Here is a 26,172-nt window from a genome sequence, read left to right on the forward strand (position 1 = left end):
CCAGGTGCTGCGAGCCTGATTGGGCCGGGAGCACCTCTGCCTTGGGCAGCTTCGTTAGGTTGGGATTGGGGGGGGGGGGGGGGAGACTATACTTCTGCAGTGGCAAGGAATAACTTTAGGCACAGGCGAGTTCTGGGTTTCTTTGTCCTTTCGCGGAAACTGGATCTTCCATTCTGGCGAGCAACACCAAGGAGAAAGCGTATTCTCGTAAATAGCCTCTAGACTTTCAGGATTTGACCCTCTAGTTTATGCATAACGCGGTGAACTGATTAAGACAGGAACTGTGTTAAACTCTGGAGAAAATAGCACAACGGTTGGATTCCTGCCCCGTCCCTCTGCTCTTTAATTCACCCAGTCTGTCTCATTCATTAAATTATGTATTTCAAACAATAAATAAACCGAGTACCGAAAATTTGCCAAACCCCTGGAAAGACAATAAAGTAAGAAACTGTGCTTATTTTTTGGACGCTCATAGTACCTTCACAGGTAGACAAGATGTTCCTGCCTAATGTGGCCAGTGCTGTGGAAAATACATGGGAGGGCACTACCTCAGCCTGAACAGCCTGAGTGGGACACCAATCAGGGACCTTCTCTTTTTCTTGCCTTGTCAGAGGTTACACAAAGACTGTAGCCCAGACCTCTTTCTAGGCTGAGTCCTGAAGCCTTGTTTACTACGCTACCCCCACCCCCAGCTAGAGCTTCCTACTACCCCATTCTAGTCTTGCTCTTTGCATATTTACTGGGATGAATTCGTGCTGTTAAAGATTGGTACCTTTGAGTCAGGCATTGGTGGTGAACTCCTTTAATCCCAGCACTCGGGAGACGGATTTCTGTGAGTTGGAGGTCAGCCTAGTGTACAGAGAGAGTTCCAGAACAGAGAACGATACACAGAGGAACCCTGACTGGGGCGGGGGAGGGGGAGGGAGTTATAACCTTAAAAAAATTGGGACCTTTGGCTGTTTTAAGGGATGTGATTCTCAGACCTCTGGCTTCAAAACTCATTTTCATTGATACAATCTGGATTTGACTCCCTATGAAGATGAATAAATAACTGGTCTTGGAGACACACTTGCAGAACTGAAGCAGGAGGATCCTATGTTTGAGGCCATCATAGTGGGAACAAAAGCAAAACAGCTTCTCAATGCATCTTTTAAGTTCCATTTTACAAATACATTTTTTTAAACTTCCATTTTAAATTTAAGGCATCCTTAAAATATCTAGGCTGGTTAATTTCATCAGTCCCTCTTTAATCCCATGTCTCTAAGCAGCTGTTGTTTGCTTATCTGCATTCGAAAATTCAAAATCAACACAATAGCATATAGAATCCAGACTCCCTGTATATTTTTCATCTCTCTGTGGCTTATTCTTTTTACTACTTTACTTTTCTCTTTAAAAACTTTATTATTTTTAAGTTATTTCTTTCCATATTGTCCATATCTGTTTTCCTTCTTTCTTAAGCCTATACACATTATAAAAGGCACTGGAACCTGTTTAGCAGTTTTGCTGTCTGGACCTCTTTTGCTGCATATCTCTAGTCTCTTTTGACAGTACGAGCAAATTTTAGACTGCTAAGCTACACCTGGATCCTTTGCAAGACCCACGGCTGCCCCTTGCCCCCTGCTTTCCAGTTGTGAAAGACAAGCCTAAAGCTCACAGCCAGATTGGAGGTGCATGACCAGGAACTACATCCAGCCTTCCTAGGGGAGGAAGCCAGTACCTAGGCTGCCACAAACTCGGCTTTTTTATTTAGTGCTGTTATACCACCTGAACAGCAGTACTTCTTAAAGGAGCCCCGTTCTTTTTCTTTATTTTCATTTGTTTGTTTATTTATTTATTTATTTTGTTTTTTTTTTTTAAAACAAGATTTCTCTGTAGCTTTGGAGCCTGTCCTGGAACTAGCTCTTGTAGACCAGGTTGGCCTCGAACTCACAGAGATCTACCTGCCTCTGCCTCCCAAGTGTTGGGATTAAAGGCATGCGCCACCACTGCCCGGCTCCTTTTTCTTTTTTCTTTTTTTTTTTCTTTCAGCTTTTCCAGGGCCTTTATGGAAATATGGCCCCTTGTTGGGTGTCAAAATATTGTTGGTTGCTTTTTTTTTAAAAAAAAAAAAAACAAAACTCTTTACTCTTTTGAGGGGCCCACCACCCTGTTCCCAAATAAAATCATACATGGGGTCTTACTCTTTCTTATAAATGCCCAGCCTTAGCTTGGCTTGTTTCTAGCCAGTTTTTTTATTTTTAATCCCGTCTATCTTTTGCCCCTGAGCTTTTATCTTTCTCTATTTCTGTTTATCTTTTCTTTCCTTCTTATTCTGTGTCTGGCTGGGTGGCTGGGTGGCTGGGTGACTGGCCCCTGGAGTCCTCCTCTCCTCTCTCCTCATTCTTGCTCCTAGATCTTTTTCTTCCCAGATTTCTCTATTCTCTCTGATGCCAGCCTTGCCTGCCCTTTCTCCTGCCTAGCTATTGGCTGTTTAGCTCTTTATTAGAAGATGGGCACAGTAACACAGAGTTAAACAAACACAACATAAAAGAATGCAGCAATCTTTGTATCATTCAACAAATGTTCCGCAGCAAACAAATGTAACACACCTTAAATTAATATTCCACAACAGTGGTGGGACAAAGGCTGGGGCAAAGGAAACCTGAGAGTCCTTTGGAGGCAGACTAGACTAGAATGATGACCACATATTTGAAGATATTTTCTCAGAAGCTGGACATGGTAGTGAATGCCTGTAATCCTAGAATTTGGGAGGCTGAGGCAGCAGTATCAATAGAGCTAAAATGACCAGGCTTGGTGGTGTGTGCCTTTAATTCCAGCACTTTGGGGGCAGAGGCAGGCAGGTCTCTGTGAATTTGAAGCCAGTCTGGTCTACAGATTAAGTTCAAAACAAGATTAAGAACGGTCTCAAAACAAATAAATAAGCAAACAAGCAAACAGGAGGCAAAATGACAGAAACTAGTGTGAGATATGGGGAGGGAACAGTCCCTAAAACCTTTAGAGAGAGGTACTAGTTAGAAGACAATAAAAGCAGAAAATAGAACTCCTCTGATATTTGTGGCCTCCAATGAGGACTTTTTATGAGGGGCTGCTTTGGGCTCTTTTTCCATCTGACATAGTTTTATCTGTTCTCACCAGTCCCTCCTTTGAAGTAACAATACTAAAATCATTTAGGAACCAGACCAGGGATTAAAGCCTACAGTTTCGGCATTTCTTTGGCCTCCAGTTAGGACATTTTAATTTTTTTATTTTTTTCTTCTTTTCTCTTTCTGTCTTTGTCTTTTCTATCTCTATGTGTATGTATATATTTTCTTTTTTTTTTGTTTTTGTTTTTACAGTTAGGACATTTTTAGCTCATGACAAAGGATACAGATATTGACTCTGTCTCTAAACTGCCTGTCCCATTTTTATCTCCTACCCTCATCATTCCTGCCTGAAAAGGTGGCTCTGAATGCCATTTAGGAAATTGGGATTTTTTTTATTACATTTATTTGGTGTGTGTTTGTGTGTATGTAGGCCAGAGAACAAGGGAGTCTGTTCTTTCCCTCCAACATGGGGCTCCAGAGATGGGTGGAGCCCAAGTGATCAGGCTTAGCACCTTTACAAACCAAGTTATCTCTTAATACTGCCAATCACCCTAGAACTTTTTATTTTATTCTATTTATTTATTTTTGATTTTTCGAGACAGGGTTTCACTGGAGCTTTGGAGCTTGTCCTGGAACTAGCTTTTGTAGACCAGGCTGACCTCGAACTCACGGAGATCTGCCAGCCTCTGCCTCCTTGCCTCCTGAGAAGGCATGTGTCAGCACTGCCAGCTTTTTTTTTTTTTTTTTAAGCAGAATCTTACTGTATAGGCCTTGCTAACCTGGAATTCACTGTGTAAATTAGGTTAGTCTCAGACTCAAAGAGATTCACCTGCCTTTGCCTCCCAAATCTTGGGATTAAAGATATAAACTCTCCTACCCTAAAAAAAAAAATACACACATACATACACACACAAAGAAAACAAGGCTTCTCTATATAGCCCTGGCTGTCCTAGGACTCTATATAGATCAGGCTAGTCTTGAACTCACAGAGATATCCACCTGCCCTTAACTCCCCAGTGCTTGAATTAAAGTCATTCAGCACTAATTGAACTTTTTGGTTTTTCGAGACAGGGTTTCTCTCTGTAGCTTTGGAACCTGTCCTGGCACTCGCTCTGTAGACCAGGCTGGCCTTGAACTCACAGAGATCCGCCTGCCCCTGCCTTCCTATTTGAACTTTTTAATAGATGTCTCCAACCTACCATCTACAAAATGGGCTTTCTGATCTTGCCCATCCCCAAATGTTCTCTGCTTGTATCTTCTTTCCCCATCTCGGGTGATTATGTATATATACATAGCTAAACTGTTGGTATGTAAAAAAAAATCATCCTTGACTCCTCTCATCATTTGGTCATTTCCTTTTTACAAACACCTTAGTACTGCTTTTCTGGCTCAGGTACCTTCTTTCTGATCTGACCTGGGTGGCTACTGTAGCCTGCTTTTGTTTTCTGTGCACGTGTGCGCACACACACGCGCGCACACACACACACACACACACACACACAAAACATTGTTCCTTATACGACAGTCAAGTTGCTCTTTGAATTTCTTTTTTCTGATTAAAATTTTTATATTGCTGGGTGGCGGTGGCGCACACCTTTAATCCCAGCACTCGGGAGGCAGAGGCTGGCGGATCTCCGTGAGTTCGAGGTCAGCCCGGTCTACAAAAGCTAGTTCTAGGACAAGTACCAAAGCTATACAGAGAAATCTTGTCTTGAAAAAAAACAAAACAAAAAGCAGAAAAAAATATTTTAATTTATTTTGTGTGTGCTGCAGTGCATGCCTTAGAGGTCAGAGACAGTTTAAGAGATTCATTTCTCTCCTTTCACCATGTGGATCCTAGGGACCAACCTCAGATCATCAGATTTGGCTGGTTTTTGTTGTTGTTCTTATTTTTCCCCCGGGACAAGGTTTCTCTGTGTAGCCCTGACTATCCTGGAACTTGCTCTGTAGACCAGTTGTTGGCCTTGAACTCACAAGAGATTCCCCTGCCTCTACCTTCTGAGGCCTGGGATTAAAGACAAAGGCCTGACTTGATTATATATGGGATCCCAGGTCCAAGGAGAGATCCCCAGATTGTTCTCTGGACAGAGGAGGGGGTGCCTGAACCGGCCTTGGCCCGTGACCATACTGATGAATATTTTGCTTATCACCATAGATCCCTCATCTGGCGTTGGATGACGATACAGATGGAGGCCCGCGTTGGAGCACCGAACTGAGCCCCCCAAGATCCAAACGAGGAGCAAAAGGAGGAAGAAAATGACGAAGGACTGCGAGGGATACTATCACCCACTGATACAAGGGGTCGGATCTAATGAGAGTTTACCAAGGCCAGATGGACCGTGACTGAACGAGCATGTGATCCAACCAGATTCTCTGAACGTGGCCGGATTTTCTGAATGTGGCTGGCCTGCAGTCTTTCCGAGAAGCCATTGACAATGACACTGGGACTGGTTTCCTCTGCATATACTGGATTTTTGGGATCCAGTCTGTTTGGATGCTCACCTTCCTGGACCTGGAGTGAGGGGGGAGGAACTTGGACTTCCCACAGGGCAGGAGACCCTGACTTCCCTAGGGGACAAAGAGGGAGGAGGAGAGGGAGGGGGGGAGTGGGAGGGCGTTGGGAGGAGGGGCGTAAATGGAAACTTTTTATAATTTAATAAAATTACAAAAAAAAAAAAAAAAAGACAAAGGCCTGCACCATCACTGCCTGGAACAAGCTTTTTTTTTTTTTTTTTTTTTTTTTTTTTTAACTGCTAAACCGATTACTTCAACTCCCTTTAAAGTCTATGAAAATCTTGGAGTGTATTTCCTTGTAGGGATGGGATGACTGTAGATGGAGCTAGCTCAGCAGTTAAGAGTGTCTATTTATTTGGTGTACATGTCTGTCTGTACCACATTTGTACAGAGCTTTTTATTCCAGGCCCTGAGGATGACAAAAAGGAAAGGGGGCAGTGAGTGTTTCTCTGGGCTACAAGAAGAATGAACTCTTCTGTCCCTGGAACTTTCATGCATGGATTGCCTAGACTGACACCAAACAGGGTCCATGTGTTAGACTGGTTGCAAGTTCAGGGATTTGGAGAAGGAGAAGAGCAGAAGAGAAGAAAGGAGAGAGACCAGGAAAAGGGCTGACATTGCAACCCCAATGAAATTCCTTTGAGGTTTCTGTACCAGAGATGTTAGATCTGAGCAGACCTGGAAACCAAATCTTAACAGACGCAGACTGTTCTTTGATAAAGACAGGGACAACAACCTCACCTCGGAAATGGGGCTTATGTGTCATGGCATCAGAGCGTGAGGTCTGATGGGGTTTGGTGGGGTTTGAAGAGATTTGAAGGGGGAAAGGGCCTGTCAGGGTGGGGGTTCAGTAGAAATTTTTTGATCTTAGTTCTGTCAGACAAGGTATTTTCACACGAAAGGACTAGGACTTATATTTACACCGAGTTTCTCATATTGGGTGGGTATCATTAACCACTGAGGATTGCCGGAAACACAGAACCTCAGGACCGACATGAGTAACATAGAATCGCCTGTAAAACAAGAACCGGGAGTAGTGAAGCAAGCCTTTAATTCCATCATTCGCGAGGCAGAAGTGTGTGGGATCTCTGGGTTCGAGACCAGCCTGCTGTACCTAAAGAGTACCAGGACAGGCATGGCTACGTAGAGATACCCTGTCTCTCAATAAAATAAAATAAATATGATGACCGTAGTGGTTCATGCTCGTAATCTCAGCATTCTGGAAGAATGAGGCCGGTTGGATCATGGGGATTTCGTGGCTGGCCTGGGCTACCTCGGGAGAGACACACTGTTTCAAAAAAAGTAAAAGCTAGATGTCAGGACTGCTTCCCACCCTGCTTCCATGCGTCTAGGAAACGACCAGGAAACGGGCATGCCATAGATTTGGTGCTGCTCAGTACTATTTGGCAAGGAGAGAATTCCTTTCCCAGCGCAGTGACAGACTCGTTGCTGGCCGGAGTGGGACTATTGGCCAGTCCTAGGGACCGCTAGCGCGGAGAAGTTCGCACAGCTCTAACCACATCTTTTAGCAGAGTAAATCCCCTCAAAAGCAGTCACTCCGCTCTCCCGAAACTGACGTTTGCAGCTCTTGAGGGGAACTCTCGTCGGAGTCACTAAAGACAGGTACCTGAGATAAAATTGTTCAAGAACTAGGCGACGTGACAGCCCCACCCTCACCCCCCACCCGCGGCTACGAGGCGCAACCGTCTTCGCAGGACACGGTCTCCCGACCTCCCTCTGGCCTTTCCCCCGACAGGAAGTTCCAAGTTGGACCAATGAAAATTGGAATGAGAGCGTGGTCATCAGCTTTCTTTTTATTGGCTTAGAGGTGTGGGCGGCGGGGGGGGGCGGGAGGGTCTTCCCGCGCCGAGGCGGAAGTTGTGCTGCGTTCTCTGCGTGCTTTCAGCTTTCTCGGGCTCTTTCCACGATGGTGCGGAAGCTCAAGTTCCACGAGCAGAAGCTGCTGAAGCAGGTGGATTTCCTGAACTGGGAGGTCACCGACCACAACCTTCACGAGCTGCGCGTGCTGCGGCGGTACGGGCTCCAGCGGCGCGAGGAGTACACGCGCTACAACCAGCTGAGCCGCGCCGTGCGCGAGTTGGCGCGGCGCCTGCGCGACCTCCCCGAACGCGACCCGTTCCGCGTGCGCGCCACGGCGGCGCTGTTGGACAAGCTCTACTCCCTCGGCCTGGTGCCCACGCGCGGCTCGCTCGAGCTCTGCGACTCCGTCACAGCCTCGTCCTTCTGCCGCCGCCGCCTGCCCACTTTGCTCCTCAAGCTCCGCATGGCGCAGCACCTCCAGGCTGCTGTAGCCTTTGTGGAGCAGGGTCACGTCCGCGTCGGCCCTGACGTGGTCACCGATCCCGCCTTTCTCGTCACTCGCAGCATGGAGGACTTTGTCACTTGGGTGGACTCGTCCAAGATTAAGCGGCACGTGCTGGAGTACAATGAAGAACGCGATGACTTTGATCTGGATGCTTAGCGAGGCTTCTCCCCGTGGCAACTACAGGTCATTGACCCGGGGATGGGAGGAATCGCCCCTTGTGTTCCGGGAAATTTTCTTCGAATTTGAACTGATAATTAAATGACTGTCTTAGGAGTCAGTGAGAAGCAGTTTTGTATTGCACTGGGGATTGTTAGCTGCTAATGCCTTAAACTTGGTGGTGTAGAAGCAGGACGTTACCCCTTTCTTCCTTTGCTTTATCGTCTTGAAATAGGACTGTACAGATGGAGAATTGGGGTTAACTTTTTTTGTTGTTTTTATATGTAAAAACAACAGCTTGAATGTTAAGTGTTCACTCTCATTTAAAGAAATCTTTAACTTATGCCAATAAATGCCCCTACCACCTTGTTAAGTGCAAATACTTGTCTTCTTACCTAGGTTTTTATCTAGCCATATCTGTTGATCGTGCAAATGAACCCTAAGTGTGGGAATGGGATTGTAGGCGTGAGGTCTGCCGCGGGAGCCTCACGTGGAGGCTGCACGGTGTTGGACTAGCTGAGCAGATTTGTCACCAGCCCTTTTCTCGGAATGAATGTTTTGGCAGAGCTTTTATCCACAAGACTTCCTGTTGATAGTCCAGCCCCAGGAAATACCATATTAAAGGCCTGGAGTGTTTGCTTGCCTAAGGAAATGATCACCCTGTAGCTTGGCCAGCTAGTGGTTAGAAGTGACCCGGGAGGTTCATGAAAACAGATGTTCTTAGGAGTGGTAAAATGTGTGTTTTGTCTTATGTACAAGGTCATGGGTTCGGTTTTAACCCCTACTGCAAAAACGAAGCAAAGAACAAAATAAAGCAATAGAATTGGTGAAGAGAGAATCAAGTTTTAGCCCAGACAGAATGCATACAGAGCCCAGCATATTAAGTCAGTTTTTGGGGTGAGAGTGTTTATATTTTTTTACACAGGTTTTGATATACAAGTCAGGCAGGTCTGGAACTTGAAGTGATCCTCCAGTGCTAGGATTACAGTGTGCACTGATACAGATAAGGATTCCCCCCCCCCCCCCCCCCCCCAGACAGGGTCTCACTGAATATCCCTGGCTTCCTGAGTGCTGGGATTAAAGGCGTGTACCACCACGGCCCGACAAGGCTTAGGTTTTATGTGCTTTCTCTACTTCACTAGGTGGGGGCATTAATGTGCCAGGTAAGATGGCTCAGTGGGCCATCTTGCTGCTCAACCTGACAACCCGAGTTTATTCCCAGAAGCCACATGCTGGAAGGAGACAGCTGACTCCTCCACATGTGTGGTGTTTTGTGTGTATTCACACAAAATAAGTTAAAACAAGCAAACAATAAATAGGGAAGGTACCATGAGATGCTTCCAGATATTAGACCCAGTTTTGAGTAGGTAATATGTATTAACCTATATAACCCTTCCAACAACCCATTTAAATAGACCAGTTACTCTCCACTTTTCGGATGATAATGGAAGATGGGTCAAGAGTATTTGATTGCATGATAAATGGATTAGGATACTCCCTTTTAAGAATGCCAGTGTCAGCACAGCCAGCTTGCAAAAGATATGTGAGAGTCTCAGCTTGAGTTTCCAAGCCAGTAGCAATACTAGGCAATGACTGGTCTCAGCAGGATGCTATATAAAAAGTTAGGCAGAGCTGGTGTGGTGTCCACTAAGTATTTGGGAGGTAATGACAGGAGAAACATTGCAAGTTTGGGGTCAGCCAAGGCTTCTCAACCAGACTGTCTCAAAAAGCAAAACAAAAGACCGAAGAGATGACTCGCCAGTCAAGAGTACTAGCTGTTTTTCCAGAAACTACAACAGTTCCAAGGGCTCCAGTGTCCTCCTCCAGGCATGCACATGGCACATAGACATACTTGCAAACGAACAAAGAGGTTGATGTGATGTTATGTGCCTTTAAAACTACCACTTGGAAAGTGGAGGCCAAAGGATCAGAATTTTGAGCCCAGACTGAGTTACAGGAGACCATTTCAGAACAGTGGTAGAGAGAAGTACACATCTGGGAGAGGTAAGGTAAGGATCAAGTGTCAAAAAAAAAAAGATATGCCTCTGGGAAGTGGTCTAACAAGATGATACTCAAGGTGAGAGGTGGTCGGAACAGAACTGGAGCTGTACAGTGGTGGCACAGTCCTTCGATTCCAGCACTCAGAGGCAGAGGCAGGAGTTCGAGGCCAGTCTGTTCTACAGAGCAAGTTCTAGGACAGGAAGGGTCACACAGAAACCCTGTCTCAACTCTCACCGCTGCTGAAAGTGGGAACAGAGAAATGGCTCAGATGCTAAGAGCCTCTTCTACTCTTACAGAGGACCAGTTTGTCAGACTTAACTATCCATAAATCTAGCTCCAGGGGCGTGAAATACCTCTAGTCTCTTTAGGCATCCGCACTTACTTGTGTATACCCACACACATAAAATTAATACTAATTAAAGAATGAAGAATGATCTGGAGAGACGGCTCAGTTAGGATGTCTGGTTGTTATAAATAACTTGGGTATTCACCAGAGAAGACCGCTCAGACATAGGTTTAAGCCAATAGAAAGTATTTATTAGCCTACCAACGACTACATTGGGTGCATGGGATCCTAGTGTAGCCCAAGTCTTTCTCAGAGTGAACTTTTGAACGCAAAACCATGTTCTGGGTTGACACACTTCAGTTAAAAAGAACAGCCAGAAGCAGGACTATAGAAGCCAATAAAACAAGGTTATTTCACTTAGAGACTTTCCTGGAACAATGGACTTTGATGGATTACGTCTTTGTTTTTATTTTGGCTGGTGGTGCTATGTGCTGTTTTATAGCATGAATTGCACTTCCACCATGAAGTCAGTTATGCTAAGGTATGTGACCCTGTCACATAAATATGGCATAGAGAGAGAGCTCAGCAGTTCAGAGCACTTGTTTTTCTTGCCAAGAACTAAGGTTTGGTTCCTAGCACCCATATGGTATCTTATAACCATCTGTAATGCCAGTTCCAAGGATCCGATTCCTCCTTCCCACCAATGTAAGCATCAGCCACACAGTACACATACATATATTCAGGCAGACACATAAAATGAGTCTAAATAAATCTAAAAAAAATAATCGCTGTGGCCACTTTGCGCAGAGGTGTTTACGGCATCTCTTAGCAACAGTAGTCTATTTATGTCTTTTTATTCATGCATGCTATACAAACACTGTACCACTAAGTTACAGCCTAGTTCTGCTTTTTTGTTTGTTTGTTTGCTTTTTGAGACAGGGTTTCTTTGTGTAATGTTCTTGGGTATCCTAGAACTCACTCTTTTGTAATAGCCACACGTTGGGGTGACATCTGTCGGGGTCAAGCAAATGGAAAATAAACGTGGCGTGTTCTGAATTCAGTATTCACTGGGCTGTCCTCCTGGTACTATCCTGTGTCTTTGTATTTCTTTCATATCTCTGTTCTTCTTGCCTAATAACATTTCTAATCTACATGCCCCTACCCTGGAGCATACAAACTCATAGAGGCTGGACCCTCTATACCAGTTCTGGCCTCGAACTCACAGAGATCTGCCTGCATCTGCCTCCAAAGTGCTAGGATTAAAGGCCTAAGTCATCATCAGGTTTCTCCTTTTACTTTTTTTATTTTTTAGGGTCTGTCCTGGAACTCATTATGTATATCAACTGAACTTGGGCTCACAGAGCTCCTCCTGTTTGTCTCCTGGGTACTGAGATTAAAGTGTGCACTATCATACCCAGTTCCTAGTTATTTGGTTTTGTTTTTTTTGGAGACAGCAGAAATAAGGGTCTCAGTGTTGTGTTGGAGCTCGCTTTGTAGACCAGCCTGGCCATGAACTCAGAAAGTAGTTCCACCTCTGGCTAACTGCTCTTCTTAACTGAAGTGTGTCAGCCCAGAGCATGGTTTTGTGTTTAAAAGTTCACCTTGAGAAAGGCTTGGGGCTACACTGGCATCCCAAGCGCCCAATGTACTCGCTGGGGGCTAATAAACACCTTCTATTGGTTTAAACCCATGTCTGAGCAGTCTTCTCTGGTGAATCCCCTACAACAATGTCAAAGTTGAAGCTGAAGCCAGGTGTGGTAGCACACACCTGCAATCCCAGCTCTTGGGTCATGGAGGCAGGAGAACTTGAGGCCAGCTAAGACTATACAAGCACTTGAGGTCAGTCTAGGCTATAGAACTAGACCCTACCTCAAAATAAAAACAAAAGTCTAAGGCTGGGCGGGTCCAAGCACTTTCACTTAGAATTTTTGTCAGTTTATTTTGAGACAGGATCCCATGTGGCCCAGATTGAATGCCTATCCTCCTGCCTCCACCTCCCAAGTGCTAGGATTACTGTCAAGGGTCACCACAACCTGATTCCTGATTATTTTTATATTTTTATATGTGTATATTTTGTCACCTTTTTCTTTTTTTTTAAAGTCCTGGATGTCTTGAAACTATCTCTGTAGATCAGGCTGGCCTCGAACTCACAGAGATCCGCCTGTCTCTGACCCCCAAGTGCTGGGATTAAAGGTGTGAGCCACTACCACTCAGTGATATTTTGTCCCTCCTTTTTGAGGATGGGCCAAGTTTATGTTTTACACTCTGCAAGGTTCTAATATTAAATGCAGGAGTTTAATATTTATTCATCAAATAAAGAAAAATTTAAAAACGATCTCAGTGCAATTTTGGGTGCCTGGAGCTCCCATGCAAATGGATAGTGTTATATATCCAAGAGATAGGCATCTTGTTTTTGTTTTTGTTTTTTTTTAAATTTTAAGTGTTTTGCTGGCAACGTGAGCTGCCTTGTAAGTGCTAGGAATTATACCTGAGTCTTCTTTGCAAGAGCAACAATTGCTCTTAATAGCTGAGGCATCTCTCCAGTCCTCATCTTGAATTTCTCTAGTCTCAACATGTACCGACTTTTTTTTTTTTAAAGATTTTATTTATTATGTATACAATACAGTGTTCTGTTTCCATGTATGGCTGCATGCCAGAAGAGGGCACCAGATCTCATTGTAGATGGTTGTGAGCCACCATAGGGTTGCTGGGAATTGAACTCAGGACCTCTGGAAGAGCATTCAGCGTCCTTAACCTCTGAGCCATCTCTCCAGCCCCCATGTACCAACTTTTGATAGCTTGTTTCTATTGTATAGTTATGATAGTAATGGCTAACTTAGTTCTGTAGCAGTCAAGCATTCAGCAAATTAAAACTTTATCAAGAGCTGTGTGGTGGCACACACCCTTAATCCCAGCATTTGGGAAGCAGAGGCAGAGGGATCTCTGAGTTTGAGGCCAGCCTGGTCTACATAGTAAGTTCCAGGACAGCCAGGGCTGTTACACAGAGAAACCCTGTCTCGAAAAACAAAACAAAGCAAAAACCCCAAAACCTACAAAGAGTGGGTCTCATGTAGCCCAGACTGGCTTCTAGATCGCTATGTAGTGGAGGATGAACTTAAACTTGTGTTCTACCTACCTGCTTCTACCTACCTACCTCCTGATGCTGAGATTACAGGTAGGTGCACTACAAATTTATGTGGTCTTGGGGGTAGAATGTAGGCATTAGTGCATGCTAGAATGCTAGAAAACACCCTACGGAGATACATCCAAAGAGGCAGACTCCTGTTCACTGAAGAGTAAATTAAGTAAAGCAATACATCTGGCTCATTGTAAGCATTCAGTAAGAAGCTACTTGTGGTGAAGTTTTTTTGTTTGGTTTTTTTTGGGGGGGGGGGCTTGTTTTTGGTTTTTCGAGACAGGGTTTCTCTGTAGCTTTGGCCCAGGCTGGCCTCAAACTCCAGAGGTGTTTTTATTTTACACCCTAACAATAATCTTATCGTGCAGACACTGTTTATTGGTTTTATTAGGATCTTTGAACGCTAACTAACAAGATCCAAGCCAGGTTCCTTTCCACTCAGTTAGAAGAGAGAATGGGGAAAGAAGTCTTTTAGTTCGAAACTGGAATGCCATTCAGAAAACCACACAGGCAAGACAAAGGTAAAGTGGGTGCAGTGCTAGACCTTGGGCAGACCCGGAGAGGTGACGGCCACGAAGTCAGGGCTTTGTTTGCCCAACGACCCGGGACAAGTTTGTGCTCAGGAGTGAAGCCTCCGCATCGCTAACCATCTACACAGAGTCCGGAACAAACGCCAAACCAAACCTGTTAGTCCTCCCCGACGCATTAAACCAGCCCGGTACTCAGGGCGGAAGTAATGGCCTGTCGCTACTCAACTCCCGCGATGCCCCACGGTAGGCGGAACCGGAAGTTTGGTTGCTAATCCTAAAGGGGGGGAGGGTCTAACTCCGTTAGGGCAGCTAATTGGTCAGTCCGTGGAGGCGGAGGCGGCGTGCGCGACTGGCTTCTCGGTGCGGTAAGTCTCGAGTTTGGCCCTGTCCGCTTCTTGCGACTTAGCTGTAACTTCTTCCGATCGCCCAGGACTTTGCCTTTCCAGTAGCTACCCGGACAGGCCAACCAGTTTAGGATGTCGGGTTTGGCCATATTTCTGCCGTTGTATGCCAGGGAATCTGACCTGATCTCATGAGGACTATTATTGTGTGGCAGGGTGAGCTAGAGACACCCCATCACTAGAGAGATAGTGGGAGTGGGGGGGGGATAGTGACAGGGAGGACAGCAGAGTCCACGGCCGCCTTGAGGGAGCATCTGTCGGACTGGGGAAAAGGCTTCCGTGGGCCTAACTCTTGGGAGTTCGTTTCCTTCCTCAGCCTTACTGCCATTGCAGGCGTGTGCCACCCTCTAGTGTACCGTTAGGGACGGTTTCAGTGGCATACTATTGAGGATACCTTGCGGGGGAGGGGAGCTCAGTAATTACCCTAATACTCCCAGTTGTATTACAAATACTTTGATACACAACCTTAAATTCAGACTGATAGTATGTCACTTAACACATTTTCTAAAAGAAGCACTCTTAATGTCTTAAGGATATAGAAATGCAGCTTGCTGTCTTTCTTTTTCTTTTTTCCTCCTGGGTTTCAAACCCAAGGCCTGGTGCAAATATGGTGCATACTGGGCAAGTGCTTTGCCAACGGAGGTATATTCCCATCCTTTTTTCCCCCCTGTTTATTTTTATGCGTCATGTATGCACATTTAAACGAAAATGTGTATAGTTGTTTTGCTTGCATGTCTGTGCGCCACATGGGTGCACTTCTGGGGGGAAAGAAGAGGGCTGCAGTTCCCCGGAACTGCTTTACAGATGCTCATTAACCACTATGTGGAACCCGGGTCCTCTGGAAGAGCAGCCAGTACTCTTAACCTAATAGCTCAAAAGCTGAGCCATCTCTCCAGTACTCTCCCACCCTACATCCAATCTCTATTTCCTCCCTTTTTTCAAAATCTTTTAAAAAATATTTATTTATTATGTATACAATATTCTGTCTGTGTGTATGTCTGCAGGCAAGAAGAGGGCACCAGACCTCATTACAGATGGTTGTGAGCCACCATGTGGTTGCTGGGAATTGAACTCAGGACCTTTGGAAGAGCAGGCAATGCTCTTAACCTCTGAGCCATTTCTCCAGCCCCTTTCCTCCCTTTTAATAAGATAGTTTTATTCTGTAGCTCAGGCTGGTTGGAACTTGGTGAAATCCTACTGTCTCAACCTTCCAGGTTTTGGATAAGGTGGGCATGCTACCACAACCAGCTAGAAGGTTAATTTTGCAAGCTGGAAACAGTTGGTAACAATGTAAAGTTACTCCCCATTGCAGAACTGTGTACTTAAATGGTTAAAGTGGTGAATCTGTGTGTATTAACCTCATTCTACCCTCCTGGCCAATCAAAGCCAAACACTGACACTGAGCTACAAAGCCAGCCGGGATTGAAGAACTGGGAATTGAACCAGGAGCATTGCATGCAACTTCTCTATTGAGCTGTAATTCCAGCTACCCCCTTTTTAAAAAGATTTATACTATGTGTGCACCATGTGCTTGCCTGTAGAGGCCAGAAGAGGACCTCAGATTCGTTGTGAGCCACTGTATTGGTGCCAGGAATTGAATCCAGTTCCTCTGCAGGAGTGACAAGTGCTCCTAACTCCTGAGCCATCTCTACAGCCCATTTGTTTTTTGAGACAGGGTCTCAATAGTCCCGTACTTAACTAGAATTCCCTACGTATTTCTGGCTGGCCTTGAACTGCTGATCCTCCTTTCCTGCCTTCATCCCCTTGTGCTGGAATTTTAGGCATTAGTGAACCTGGTCCCACCTAATTTTCTCTTTCCTTTTCTTTACTCTCCTTTCTTTTTCCTAAGATAGGGTCGTGCCAAGTTACCCAGGCTGGTTGTGAACTTATTCTGTAGCCAAGCCAGGCCTTTAACTTGTCATCCTCTTCCTTACCCTGCAGAGTAGCTGAGATTATGAGATTATATGCCTGACTCATCACAGTTTTGTTTTTATTTTGGAATAGGTCCTCCTTAATGTTTTTCTATCTGGCTTGGAAGGCAATATATAGACCAGCCTGACCTTGAATTTGCAGTATCCTCCTGGGTGTTGTGGTGCTGTGTGCACTTCTGCACCTGGTTACCACATTTTTATCATTTATGTATTTATTGTTATTAACAAAGAATTAGGTATCATTGTGACATATTCAGACAAAATCTTTTTCTCTTCCCACCCATTTCACACACCCTCCCCCCCTTGCCTTTCTCCCAGCCTTCTTTCTGCATTCATGTCATGTTCTTTTTTGTCCTGTCCTCCTTTACAAAGATCTATCTTTATTTCCCATTCCCTGTGTATGAGTGTTTTTGCTTGTATGTGTATATGTGCAGCATAGCCATGCCTGGTGCCCTTAGAGACCAGAAGAGGACATTAGATCTTTGGAACTGGAGTTACAGATGGCTGTGAGTTGCCATGTGGCTGCTGGAAACTTAACTTGGAACCTTTAAAAGATCAGCCAGTTTTGTTTGTTTGTTTTGAGACAGGGTCTGTCTGTCTTAAAACTTAACTTTGTAGCCGGGTGGTGCTGGTGCATGCCTTTAATCCTAGCACTTAGGAGGCAGAGGCACGTGGAGTGGATCTCTGTGAGTTTGAGGCCAGCCTGGTCTACAAATTACAAAGCAAATTCCAGGACAGCCAGAGCTGCTACACAGAGAAACCCTGTCTCGGAGTGCGGGTGAGAAAAAGCTTTGTAGACTGGACTGGTCCTTGAGCTCACAGAACTCCACCTGCCTCTGCCTCCCAAGTGTTGGGACCAAAGGTATGCACCACTATGCTTCACATGAAGCCAGTGCTCTTAACTGCTAAGCCATCTTTATAACTCCCCTCCCAAACACCTTTTTCAATACATCTTGCTTCTCTCTTGTGAACTCTTATCTAATTTAATTACCTATACCCATCTCCATATCCTTTTATTTACTTATATACAAATATTAAGTTAGCATCCACATATGACAGAAAACATGCATTTTTTTATTTTACTAAGTCTTCATTGCTCACTTAAAATTTTGCTTTCCTGATCCATCCGTTTTCCTTCCTACTTCAGCCTTTATAGCTGAATACGTATGCCATATTCTCTCTCTCTCTCTCTCTCTCTCTCTCTCTCTCTTTCTCTCTCTCTCTCTCTCGACAGGGTCTCATGTTAACCCTGACTGGACTGGAACTCAAAAGATCTGTTTGTCTCACCCAAGAGGTGGGATTAAAGATGTGCCATACCTGGTTATTGTATGTTGCCATTATCTCTTCTGTTGACTATCTAAGCCGGTTCTGTTTCCTTGCTGTTGTGACTAATGCAGCAATAAATATAGATGTGCATGTTTCTCTGGGGTAGCGCATAGAGTCCTTGGGTATATTCCCAGGAGTGGTGTCATAGTTAACTTTTTTCTTTTCTCTTTCTTTTCTTTCTTTCTTTCTCTCTTTCTTTCTTTCTTTCTTCCTTTCTTTTTTGGTTTTTTTGAAACAGAGTTTCTCTGTAGCTTTGGAGCCTGTCCTGGAACTAGCTCTTGTAGACCAGGCTGGCCTCGAACTCAGAGAGATCCACCTGCCTCTGCCTCTTGAATGCTGGGATTAAAGGCGTGTGCCACCACCGCCCAGCAGCTTTTTATTTCTATGATAAAACATTATAATCAAAAGCTAAGGAGAGAAAAGAGTTTACAATTTCAGGTAACAGTCTTTTATTGAGGAAGTCAGGGCAAGAACTCAAGCAGGGCAGGAACCTGGAGGCTTGTTTAATCTGCCAATCGGCTGGGAGAATTCCCTCTCTTCCTACCTCCTTCCTCCCTTCCTCCCTCCCTCTCTTCCTTCCTTTTGTCTGTTTGAGAGTCTTTCTATGTAGCCCTAGCTGTCCTGGAACTCTCTGTGTAGACTAGGCTGACCTCGAACTCATAGACATTTGCCTGCTTCTGCCTCCCAAGTGATGGAATTAAAGCCACATGTGTCACCACACCCGGCTTTTGGGGGACATTTTCTTACTTTAATTTTTAAATTTGTATTTATTTACATTTTAAATATTTACTCTACTTGGGGGGGGTCTATGTGTGTCTAAGTGTATGTTTATATACCAAGTGAGTGCAGGAGCCTTTGGAAGTCAGAAGAAGACATTGGGCTCTGAAATTGGAGTTTCAGGCTGTTATAAACTACTATGCGGGTGCTGTCAGTTAAACCCAGGTCTCCTGCAAGAGCAATAAGTGCTCTTAACTGCTGAGCCATCTTTTCAGTCCATGATCATTTTCTTTATCTTTTTTAATTTATGTGCATTGATGTTTTGCCTGTGTGAAGGTGTCAGATTCCCTGGAACTGGAGTTACAGACAGTTGTAAACTGCTATGTGAGCGCTGGAAATTGAATCTGGGTCCTCTGGAAGAACAACTCATGCTCTTAAGTGCTGAGCTGTCTCTCCAGCTCCATGGGACATTTTCTTAATTGAGGTTCTTTGTTCCGAATCAACTCTAACTTTGTCATAGTTGACATAAAATTAGCTAGTACAAGTGGTATTGTTGAACCCTAGTGTTCAATCACCGAGGAGAAGTCCCCCCCACCCAGCCCCCAGACCATCTCTCACACTATAGCTGATGTAAAAGCTTGAGGATTTTGTTAATTCTGTCATGACAGGGTCTTTCAACATTTAGGAGGCTCGAAAAGACCCTGAATGGCTGGTACAGGCTTTTTTTTTTTTTTTTTTTTTTTTAAAGGGAAAAACCACAGAAGGAAGGGGTGTCTGGGGGTTGTTCTTTAACTATTATGATTGGCTTGTTCAAAAGGGCTATTACCAATAACTGGCTGGAGAGTGGTTGCCAGATCAGATGAGGTAAGGGAAAACATCTGAGGGTCGCTTTGCCCCTTTCCCAGGGCCTGAGTCAAAACATCAGTAACTGAGTCAACACCTAAGGGTTATCTTGCCCCTATTCAATAACTGAGTTTTATTTGGAGATCATTCACAAGGACTCAGGGAGTTGATGGAAAGTTCCCAACATTTCAGTATGTGTGTGGGCAATTGTTAGGTCCTTGGTTCCCGGGGGAAAGGGGGGAGCATTACTGCTGAGACTGAGAGTTGTCAGAAATGGCTTCAGAGTTCCACAGTATTGCTGGATCATATTGTAGTTCTATTTTTAACTTTTTTAGAAACATCCCTAGTTATATTCATAATAGCTGAACCAGTCTAGACTCCACCAGCAGTAAATATAAGTTCATATTTCCCCACATCCTTTCTAGCACTTGTTATTTATTTTTTTCTAATAACCATTCTGATTGTGGTGAGATGAATAGCAAAGTGTTCTTTTAATTATTTTTTTTTGTTTAATTTGTATGAGCATTTGTTTGCATGTGTGAGTGTGCACCGCTGAACCTGGGTCCTCTGCAAGAGCAAGTGCTCTTAACTGCTGAGTCATATCTGCAGCCCCTCAAATTGGTTTTAATTTACATTTCTCTGATGTTGAACATTTTTAAAAAACTACACTTATTTATTGTGTGTGCATGTATGCCATAGCTTGCGTGTGCAGGCAAGAGGACATTTGGGAATTGGTTCTCTCCTTTCACCAGGGATCAGACTCATGTCCTCAGACCTGGGAGCAAATGTCTTTACCTTGTGGGCTATCTTACTGGCCCCTGTTGAACATTTGAAAAAATACTAATTGGCCATTTGTGTTTCTTCTCTTGAGTACTGTCCATTTCATCAACCTGTGGATTGGTTGGGAGAGATTTGTCTTTTTGGGTTTGGTCGTTAATTTTTTTAGTTCTTTTTTGTTTGTTTGTTTTTTGAGACAGGGTTTCCTCTGTGTAGCTGTGGCTGTCCTGGGACTTGCTCTGTAGACTAGACTGGCTTCAAATTCAGAGATCTGCTTGCCTCTGCCTTTCAATACTGGGATTAAAGGTGTGTGTCACCATACCTGGCCCTATTTTAGTTTATTGAAGCAGGATCTTATATAGCAGAGGCTTGCCTTAAACTTTGTCTATGGCTGAGAATGGCCCTAAGCCCCTGATTACCTGCTTTCACTTCCCAAGCATTGGTATTATAGGAGTGAGCTACCATACCTTTTTTTGTTTGTTTTGTTTTGTTTTTTTTCCGAGACAGAGTTTCTCTGTGGCCTTGGAGCCTGTCCTGGAACTAGCTCTTGTAGACCAGGTTGGCCTCGAACTCACAGAGATCCACCTGCCTCTGCCTGTGCTGGGATTAAAGGCGTGCGCGCGCCACCACCACCCGGCCCTTCCTTCCTTCCTTCCTTCCTTCCTTCCTTCCTTCCTTCCTTCCTTCCTTCCTTCCTTTTTAGACTATGTCTTTAATCTCAGCACCTGGGAGCAGAGGTGAGAGCAAGTCTATGTAAGTTTGAAGCCAGCCAGGATTACATGGTGAAAAATAAAAAATATCATCAGAATTATATTTGTTATTGAATAATGACTCTTTAGAACTATTTAGGAACCAAGTTAAGATGCTCATTCACATCACTGGATGTTAGAGGTAGCTTATTGTGATGAGAAGCAGAAAAAAGGCAGTAAAGGGACTTTATTTAATGATTGGTGTTAGATTTGTTCCCTCAGTTATTAAACTTTCTGTTATTAAAGTACTAATAGAGAATAACATTACAATTACTAATATATAACTCATTTATCTTTTGTCTCCCTCCACAGAAATAACTAATTTTGGTTACGTGAGAGTTTTTTGTTTAAATTATAACTGCCTTATTATCAAAAGATGAAATAAATAAGGGAACCATTTTATGTTTTCCTTTCTAGGGAAGATGGAAGAACTGAGTCAAGCCCTAGCTGGTAGCTTTTCTGTGTCTCAAGAACTGAACAGCACGGCTGCCCCACACCCTCGCCTATCCCAGTACAAGTCCAAGTACAGTTCCTTGGAGCAAAGTGAGCGGCGCCGCCAGTTGCTAGAACTACAGAAATCGTAAGGGTGCTTCAACTCCTTGGCTTCTTTATGCTGGGAGCTGTGAATCATTCACAAGCCACTAGACTTCTCTCTGTAGAACCCCTTCACAGAAGGTTATTCCTATCCACTAGGCTTCTCTCCATACCCCTTACAGAAGAAGGGTATTTCCTGTCTACCAGGGTAAATTCTGTCACATTATCCGTACATTTTATGCATATTTTAAAAAAAAAAAAAAGGACAAACTGAACTTTTGAAGCAAAAGCTCGCTTATTTGGTTACATTTTTCTATTTTTCCTGGCAACACTACTGAACTTTGCAATTTGGACTCCTACTCCCGCATTCCCTGTATTGCTGATGTGTGGCTTCTCACTCACTCTGATGATGGTCTTGGTATGGCTTCCCATCTGCCTTCAGCCCAAATGTCTCTGTAGTGCCCTCGGAAGTTCTTGTTAATTCTACAGAGATTCAGTGGAAATATTTTCTCTACATTTAATTCTCAGTGCCAAAATGAACAAACAGGAAAAGGGCAAGATAGGTGTGTGTTAGGCTGTGCTCTCTGAGGTCAAGGCCTGTCCTTTGTTCTCAGTGCATCTTTGGCCTCTTTGGAGTCCTAACTTAAGAAAAATCGAATTGGAAGAAACTAGCCACAGCTGTACCACTTGCACAGCACTGCCAGTAGATGGGTTTAACAAGGCGATCCCTGATCATTTCTGAGTTGTTTGCTGATTGTAGCCCCACTCATTCTTTTCCTTCCCTGTTTTCTTTTTTTGGCTATTCTGAGACAAGGTTTCTCTGTGTAGCCCTGTACATTCTAGAACTTGCTCTTGTTAAGACTTTAAGACAATTCTGAAGCCATTTTTGCCTCTCAGCCTCTGTGCCTTAGTGCTTCCCCTCCTCCCCTGGGAACCAAGGACCTAACAGCTACACATGCACGTACTCAGTTCCTGAACAATTACCCATACACGTATGTTTTGACTCAGTCCCCTGGGAAACGGGGTCAAAATGACCTCTTACCTCATCTGATCTGACAATAGTTTTCCAGTCAATTATTGGTATTAGCCCTTTTCGAATAAGCCAATCATAATGGTCAAGGAATAACCCCTCTTGTTTCTATGGGGCCTTCTCTTTTAAAAGTAGACTGTACTAGCTAGTCGGGGTCTCTCGGCTTCCCGAATGCTGAGGGACCCTGTCATGACAGAATTAATAAAATCCTCATGCTTTTGCATCGGCTGTGGTATATGAGGTGGTCTCTGGGGGCGACTCCTTCTCGGATTGGACACTAGAGTCCAACTCTAGTATACGAGTCTGGCCTCGAACTCAGTTCTGCCTACCTCTGCTTCCTGAGTGCCGGGATTAAAATTAAAGGCATGTCCCACCACTGCTGGGACAAGCCGGGCTCTTGGCTCTTTTTATTTATTTATTTATTTTTCTTTTTGGAGTCAAGGTCTCACTATGTAGCTATTCTGGAACTCACTATATAGATGAGGTTGACCTTGAACTCCCAGAGATCCCCCTGCCTCTGTCTCTGGGGTACTGGGATCAAAAATGTGTACCACTACACCAGCAAAGATGTCAAGCCAAGTAGCTTCTTTTGAAAGTCAAACAAGAAAAGCCTGAGTTTTGGGGTGTTTGCTTGTCTGTTTGATCAACATGCTGTCTGAAGTGGAACGCTCAGAAGTGTCTCTTGCTTTGGACTTCTCACTGCCTTTAGTGTTTCCTCCTTCCCATCTCTGGGCTTTTGATGAGTCTGCCAGGCAGGAAATGTTTCTCATCTGGAGTGTAGTGGAGTAATATGGGTTCAGCTTATTCAGCTAGTGAGTCTTGGAAATTCCTCTAAGGATGGTTTACTTTGAACATTTTTAAAATAATTTATTTTTATTTTATGTGCACTGGTGCTCCGTCTACATGTTTGTCTATGTGAGGGTGTCTGATCCTGGAGTTCCTGACAGCTCTGACCTTCCATGTGGGCTCTGGGGATTGAACCCAGGTCCTCTGGGATAGCAGTCGTGCTCCCAACCGCTGAGCCACTTTTCCAGCCCCTAGTTTGAACATTCTTTAGAAACCGAGGAAGACTGTTCAGAGGGCGTTCCCTGCTTAGGAACTGTGAGGTGACAGTCACTTGTTTAACCTTACAAAAGAAGTTTTGTTATTTCTTACCCCCACCAGATTTCCCTAGTCGCTTCCATATTTGTATCCTTTAGTTGAATGACATCTGTACACTGTGGGATATCTTTGTATAGTATGCATAGATCTGACCTTATCTTTTCTCCTCCAGCAAGCGGTTAGACTATGTGAACCATGCCAGAAGACTGGCTGAAGATGACTGGACAGGGATGGAGAGTGGGGAAGAAGATAAGAAAGATGATGAGGAAATGGACATTGACCCCGGCAAGAAGTTACCAAAACGCTATGCTAATCAAGTGAGTGTTCCAAAGGTTTACTCTCTCCACATGTAGTCAAAACCCACCAGAATAAATGCTGCTATAAAAAGAGGATGGGCAGTCTACAGAGCGAGTGCCAGGACAGGCTCCAAAGCTATGCACAGAAACCCTGTCTCAAAAAGCCAAAAAAGGGGGGGGGATGGGCACTAGGTGGTGATAGTACATGTCTTTAATTCGAGTGCTTGGTGGGCAGAGGCGGATGGCTGTGAGTTCGAGGCCAGCTTGGTCTACAAAGCGAGTTCCAAGACAGCCAAGGTTGATACACAGAAAAACCATGTCTTGAAAAAAAAAAAAAACAAACTAAAAATGGGGATGGGCAAGGCTAATGAATAGAAATTGTTGGTGTATTTGTAGAGAGAATGGATAATAGCAGAGTTGGCTTAAAGTTCTGCTGGCTGACTGGAAACACTGATGAAGCTAGATATAGTGGCGCACGTCTTTAATCCAGCACTTAGGAGGTAGAGGCAGATGGATTTCTCTGAGTCCAAGGCCAGTCTGATCTACATAGTGAGTTCCAGGACAGCCAGGACTATATAGAGAGTGCTAGGATCACCTTTGTGTGAGCTCTGTTCCCCGTTTAGACTGGATCAATTTCTTTTTTTTTTTTTTAAAGATTTATTTATTTATTATGTATACAATGGTCTGCCTGCATGTGTCCCTGCACACAAAAGTTGGCACCAGATCTCATTACGGATGGTTGTGAGCCACCATGTGGTTGCTGGGAATTGAACTCAGGACCTCTGGAAGAGCAGTCAATGCTCTTAACCTCTGAGCCATCTCTCCAGCCCAGATTGGATCAATTTCATGTAACCCAGGGTGGCCTCTGCCTCTGTCTCCTGAGTCCTGGGATAAAAGATATGTGCCACCACTGCTTGGCCTCTAGTGATTTAATTCTGCACTCTGATCTTCAGGCAAGATAAACAAAGTATCACCATAGTTGTTGGTTTGGATGAGGCCTACCCACCATCCCAGTGTCCTCATCCCTTCCTCAGTTGGTAGTTTTTCCCTACTGGAGTATTGGGAGGCTAGTCTTGGCATTGTACATTAGGGTGGTATCAGGTAGGAGGAAGTACATCTGTCCTTAAAGAGATCCAGAGTGGGATTTCCAGTTGACCAAGGTAATGTTGAACCATAAAACAACCAATCACTTTGCCGCACTCAACTAAATGCCTTATTATAGCTGGTGGTGCTACAGGGGAAACAGGAAAGGACTGTCCCACATGGTTGTGGTGTTCCAGAAAGAAGGGTGTAGGTCTCAGTTAAAGCAGAGGTCTTCCTTGCTGTAATATACTACTTTGTAGAATCCTCTTGCCTTTAGAATACACTTCTTGGGAATACCAACCTACCTGTTTCTCTCCCCCAAATATAGTACAGATAACACAGACAAAGTATTCTTCAGTTTTTGTTTATTGCCAACAAGGTTTGGCTATGTAACTCAAATTGGCCTTGAACTCATGATTTTTCTGCCTCATACATACAATTCTGTTCTGTTCAGGAAAAATGAAAAACTTGTTATATGCAATCAGGCTTTGCTGTGTGATAGATATGGACAATAAATAGCCTCTATACCTTTATTTTTTATTTTTTTATTTATTTGTTTTGTTTTGTTTTTGGAGACAAGGTTTCTCTGTGTATCCTTGGCTGTTCTGGAACTTGCTATGTAGACCAGGCTGACCTTGAACTCAGAGATGCACCTGCCTCTGCCTCTTGAGCCTTGGGATTGAAGGCGTGTGCCACCCCTGTCTTGAAAATTCTTTTTGTTTGTTTGTTTTGAGACAGGGTTTCTCTGAATGTCCTTGGCTATCCTGGAACTCACTCTGTAGATCAGGCTGGCCTCAAACTTAAGAGATCTGCCTGCCTGTGCCTCCTGAGTTCTGGAATAAAAGGCATACACCATCACTACCCAGTGCTCCCATACTCTTAGAGTAAGTGTAGATATAAGTAAGTTTGCTATACGAAATAAAATTCTTGAACCAGGTACAGGCTCTTATCTGTAAATTTTAGCATTTAGTTGAAAGGTTAAGGCCTTAGCCAAGGATTGCCAGAGGTCGAAGGTCAGCCCAGGCTACATAATAAATGCTAGATCAGCCTGATCTACAGTATGAGATTCAATTTCAAGAGAGAGATAGAAAGGAAAAGAATACTACAATTCTGTTTGTTTTGTTTTGTTTTTTAAGATTTATTTATTTATTTATTTATGCAGTATCCTACCTGTAGGCCTCTCACTTCTTCAACTCTGCTCCTCCCTACAAATCCTTCCCCCAGATAAATGTCTTCTGTTTTGTGACTTGTTGCATTTAACCTAAGTCATCCCCGTATCTAGATTTGGAACTATGCATTCGAGCCTGGTGGGCTTACTAGTGGGTTTGTATCTGAAGACATTGAGTCCCTAT

General features: G+C 44.1%; 2 protein-coding genes across 4 annotated transcripts in view; both read left to right on the plus strand.

The window, feature by feature from the left end:
• Window positions 1-7,443: 7,443 nt before the first annotated feature.
• Imp3 (IMP U3 small nucleolar ribonucleoprotein 3) lies at window positions 7,444-8,459 on the plus strand. The gene has a single exon (XM_048417242.3). It carries the CDS (start codon window positions 7,525-7,527, stop codon window positions 8,077-8,079), a length of 555 nt encoding a protein of 184 aa, XP_048273199.3. The 5' UTR covers window positions 7,444-7,524; the 3' UTR covers window positions 8,080-8,459.
• A 5,826-nt stretch (window positions 8,460-14,285) lies between these two features.
• Window positions 14,286-26,172, plus strand: part of Snupn (snurportin 1) — a 36,236-nt gene continuing 24,349 nt past the window's right edge. The window contains exons 1-3 of one of the 3 annotated variants that reach the window (XM_048417132.3): window positions 14,286-14,397; window positions 21,194-21,356; window positions 23,614-23,758. In XM_048417132.3, coding sequence (XP_048273089.3) covers window positions 21,199-21,356; window positions 23,614-23,758 — 303 coding nt within the window. In that variant the 5' untranslated portion in view covers window positions 14,286-14,397; window positions 21,194-21,198. The other 2 variants (XM_087905688.1, XM_087905687.1) reach the window with 2 other exon arrangements.

The sequence above is a fragment of the Myodes glareolus genome, chromosome 4 (assembly GCF_982192425.1).
Source record: "Myodes glareolus chromosome 4, mMyoGla1.1, whole genome shotgun sequence".
Taxonomy (NCBI): Eukaryota; Metazoa; Chordata; class Mammalia; order Rodentia; family Cricetidae; genus Myodes; species Myodes glareolus.

Bases quoted from the DNA above. Each gene is read 5' to 3' on its own strand.
- Imp3 (XM_048417242.3), top strand. From the start codon at position 7,525: ATGGTGCGGAAGCTCAAGTTCCACGAGCAGAAGCTGCTGAAGCAGGTG.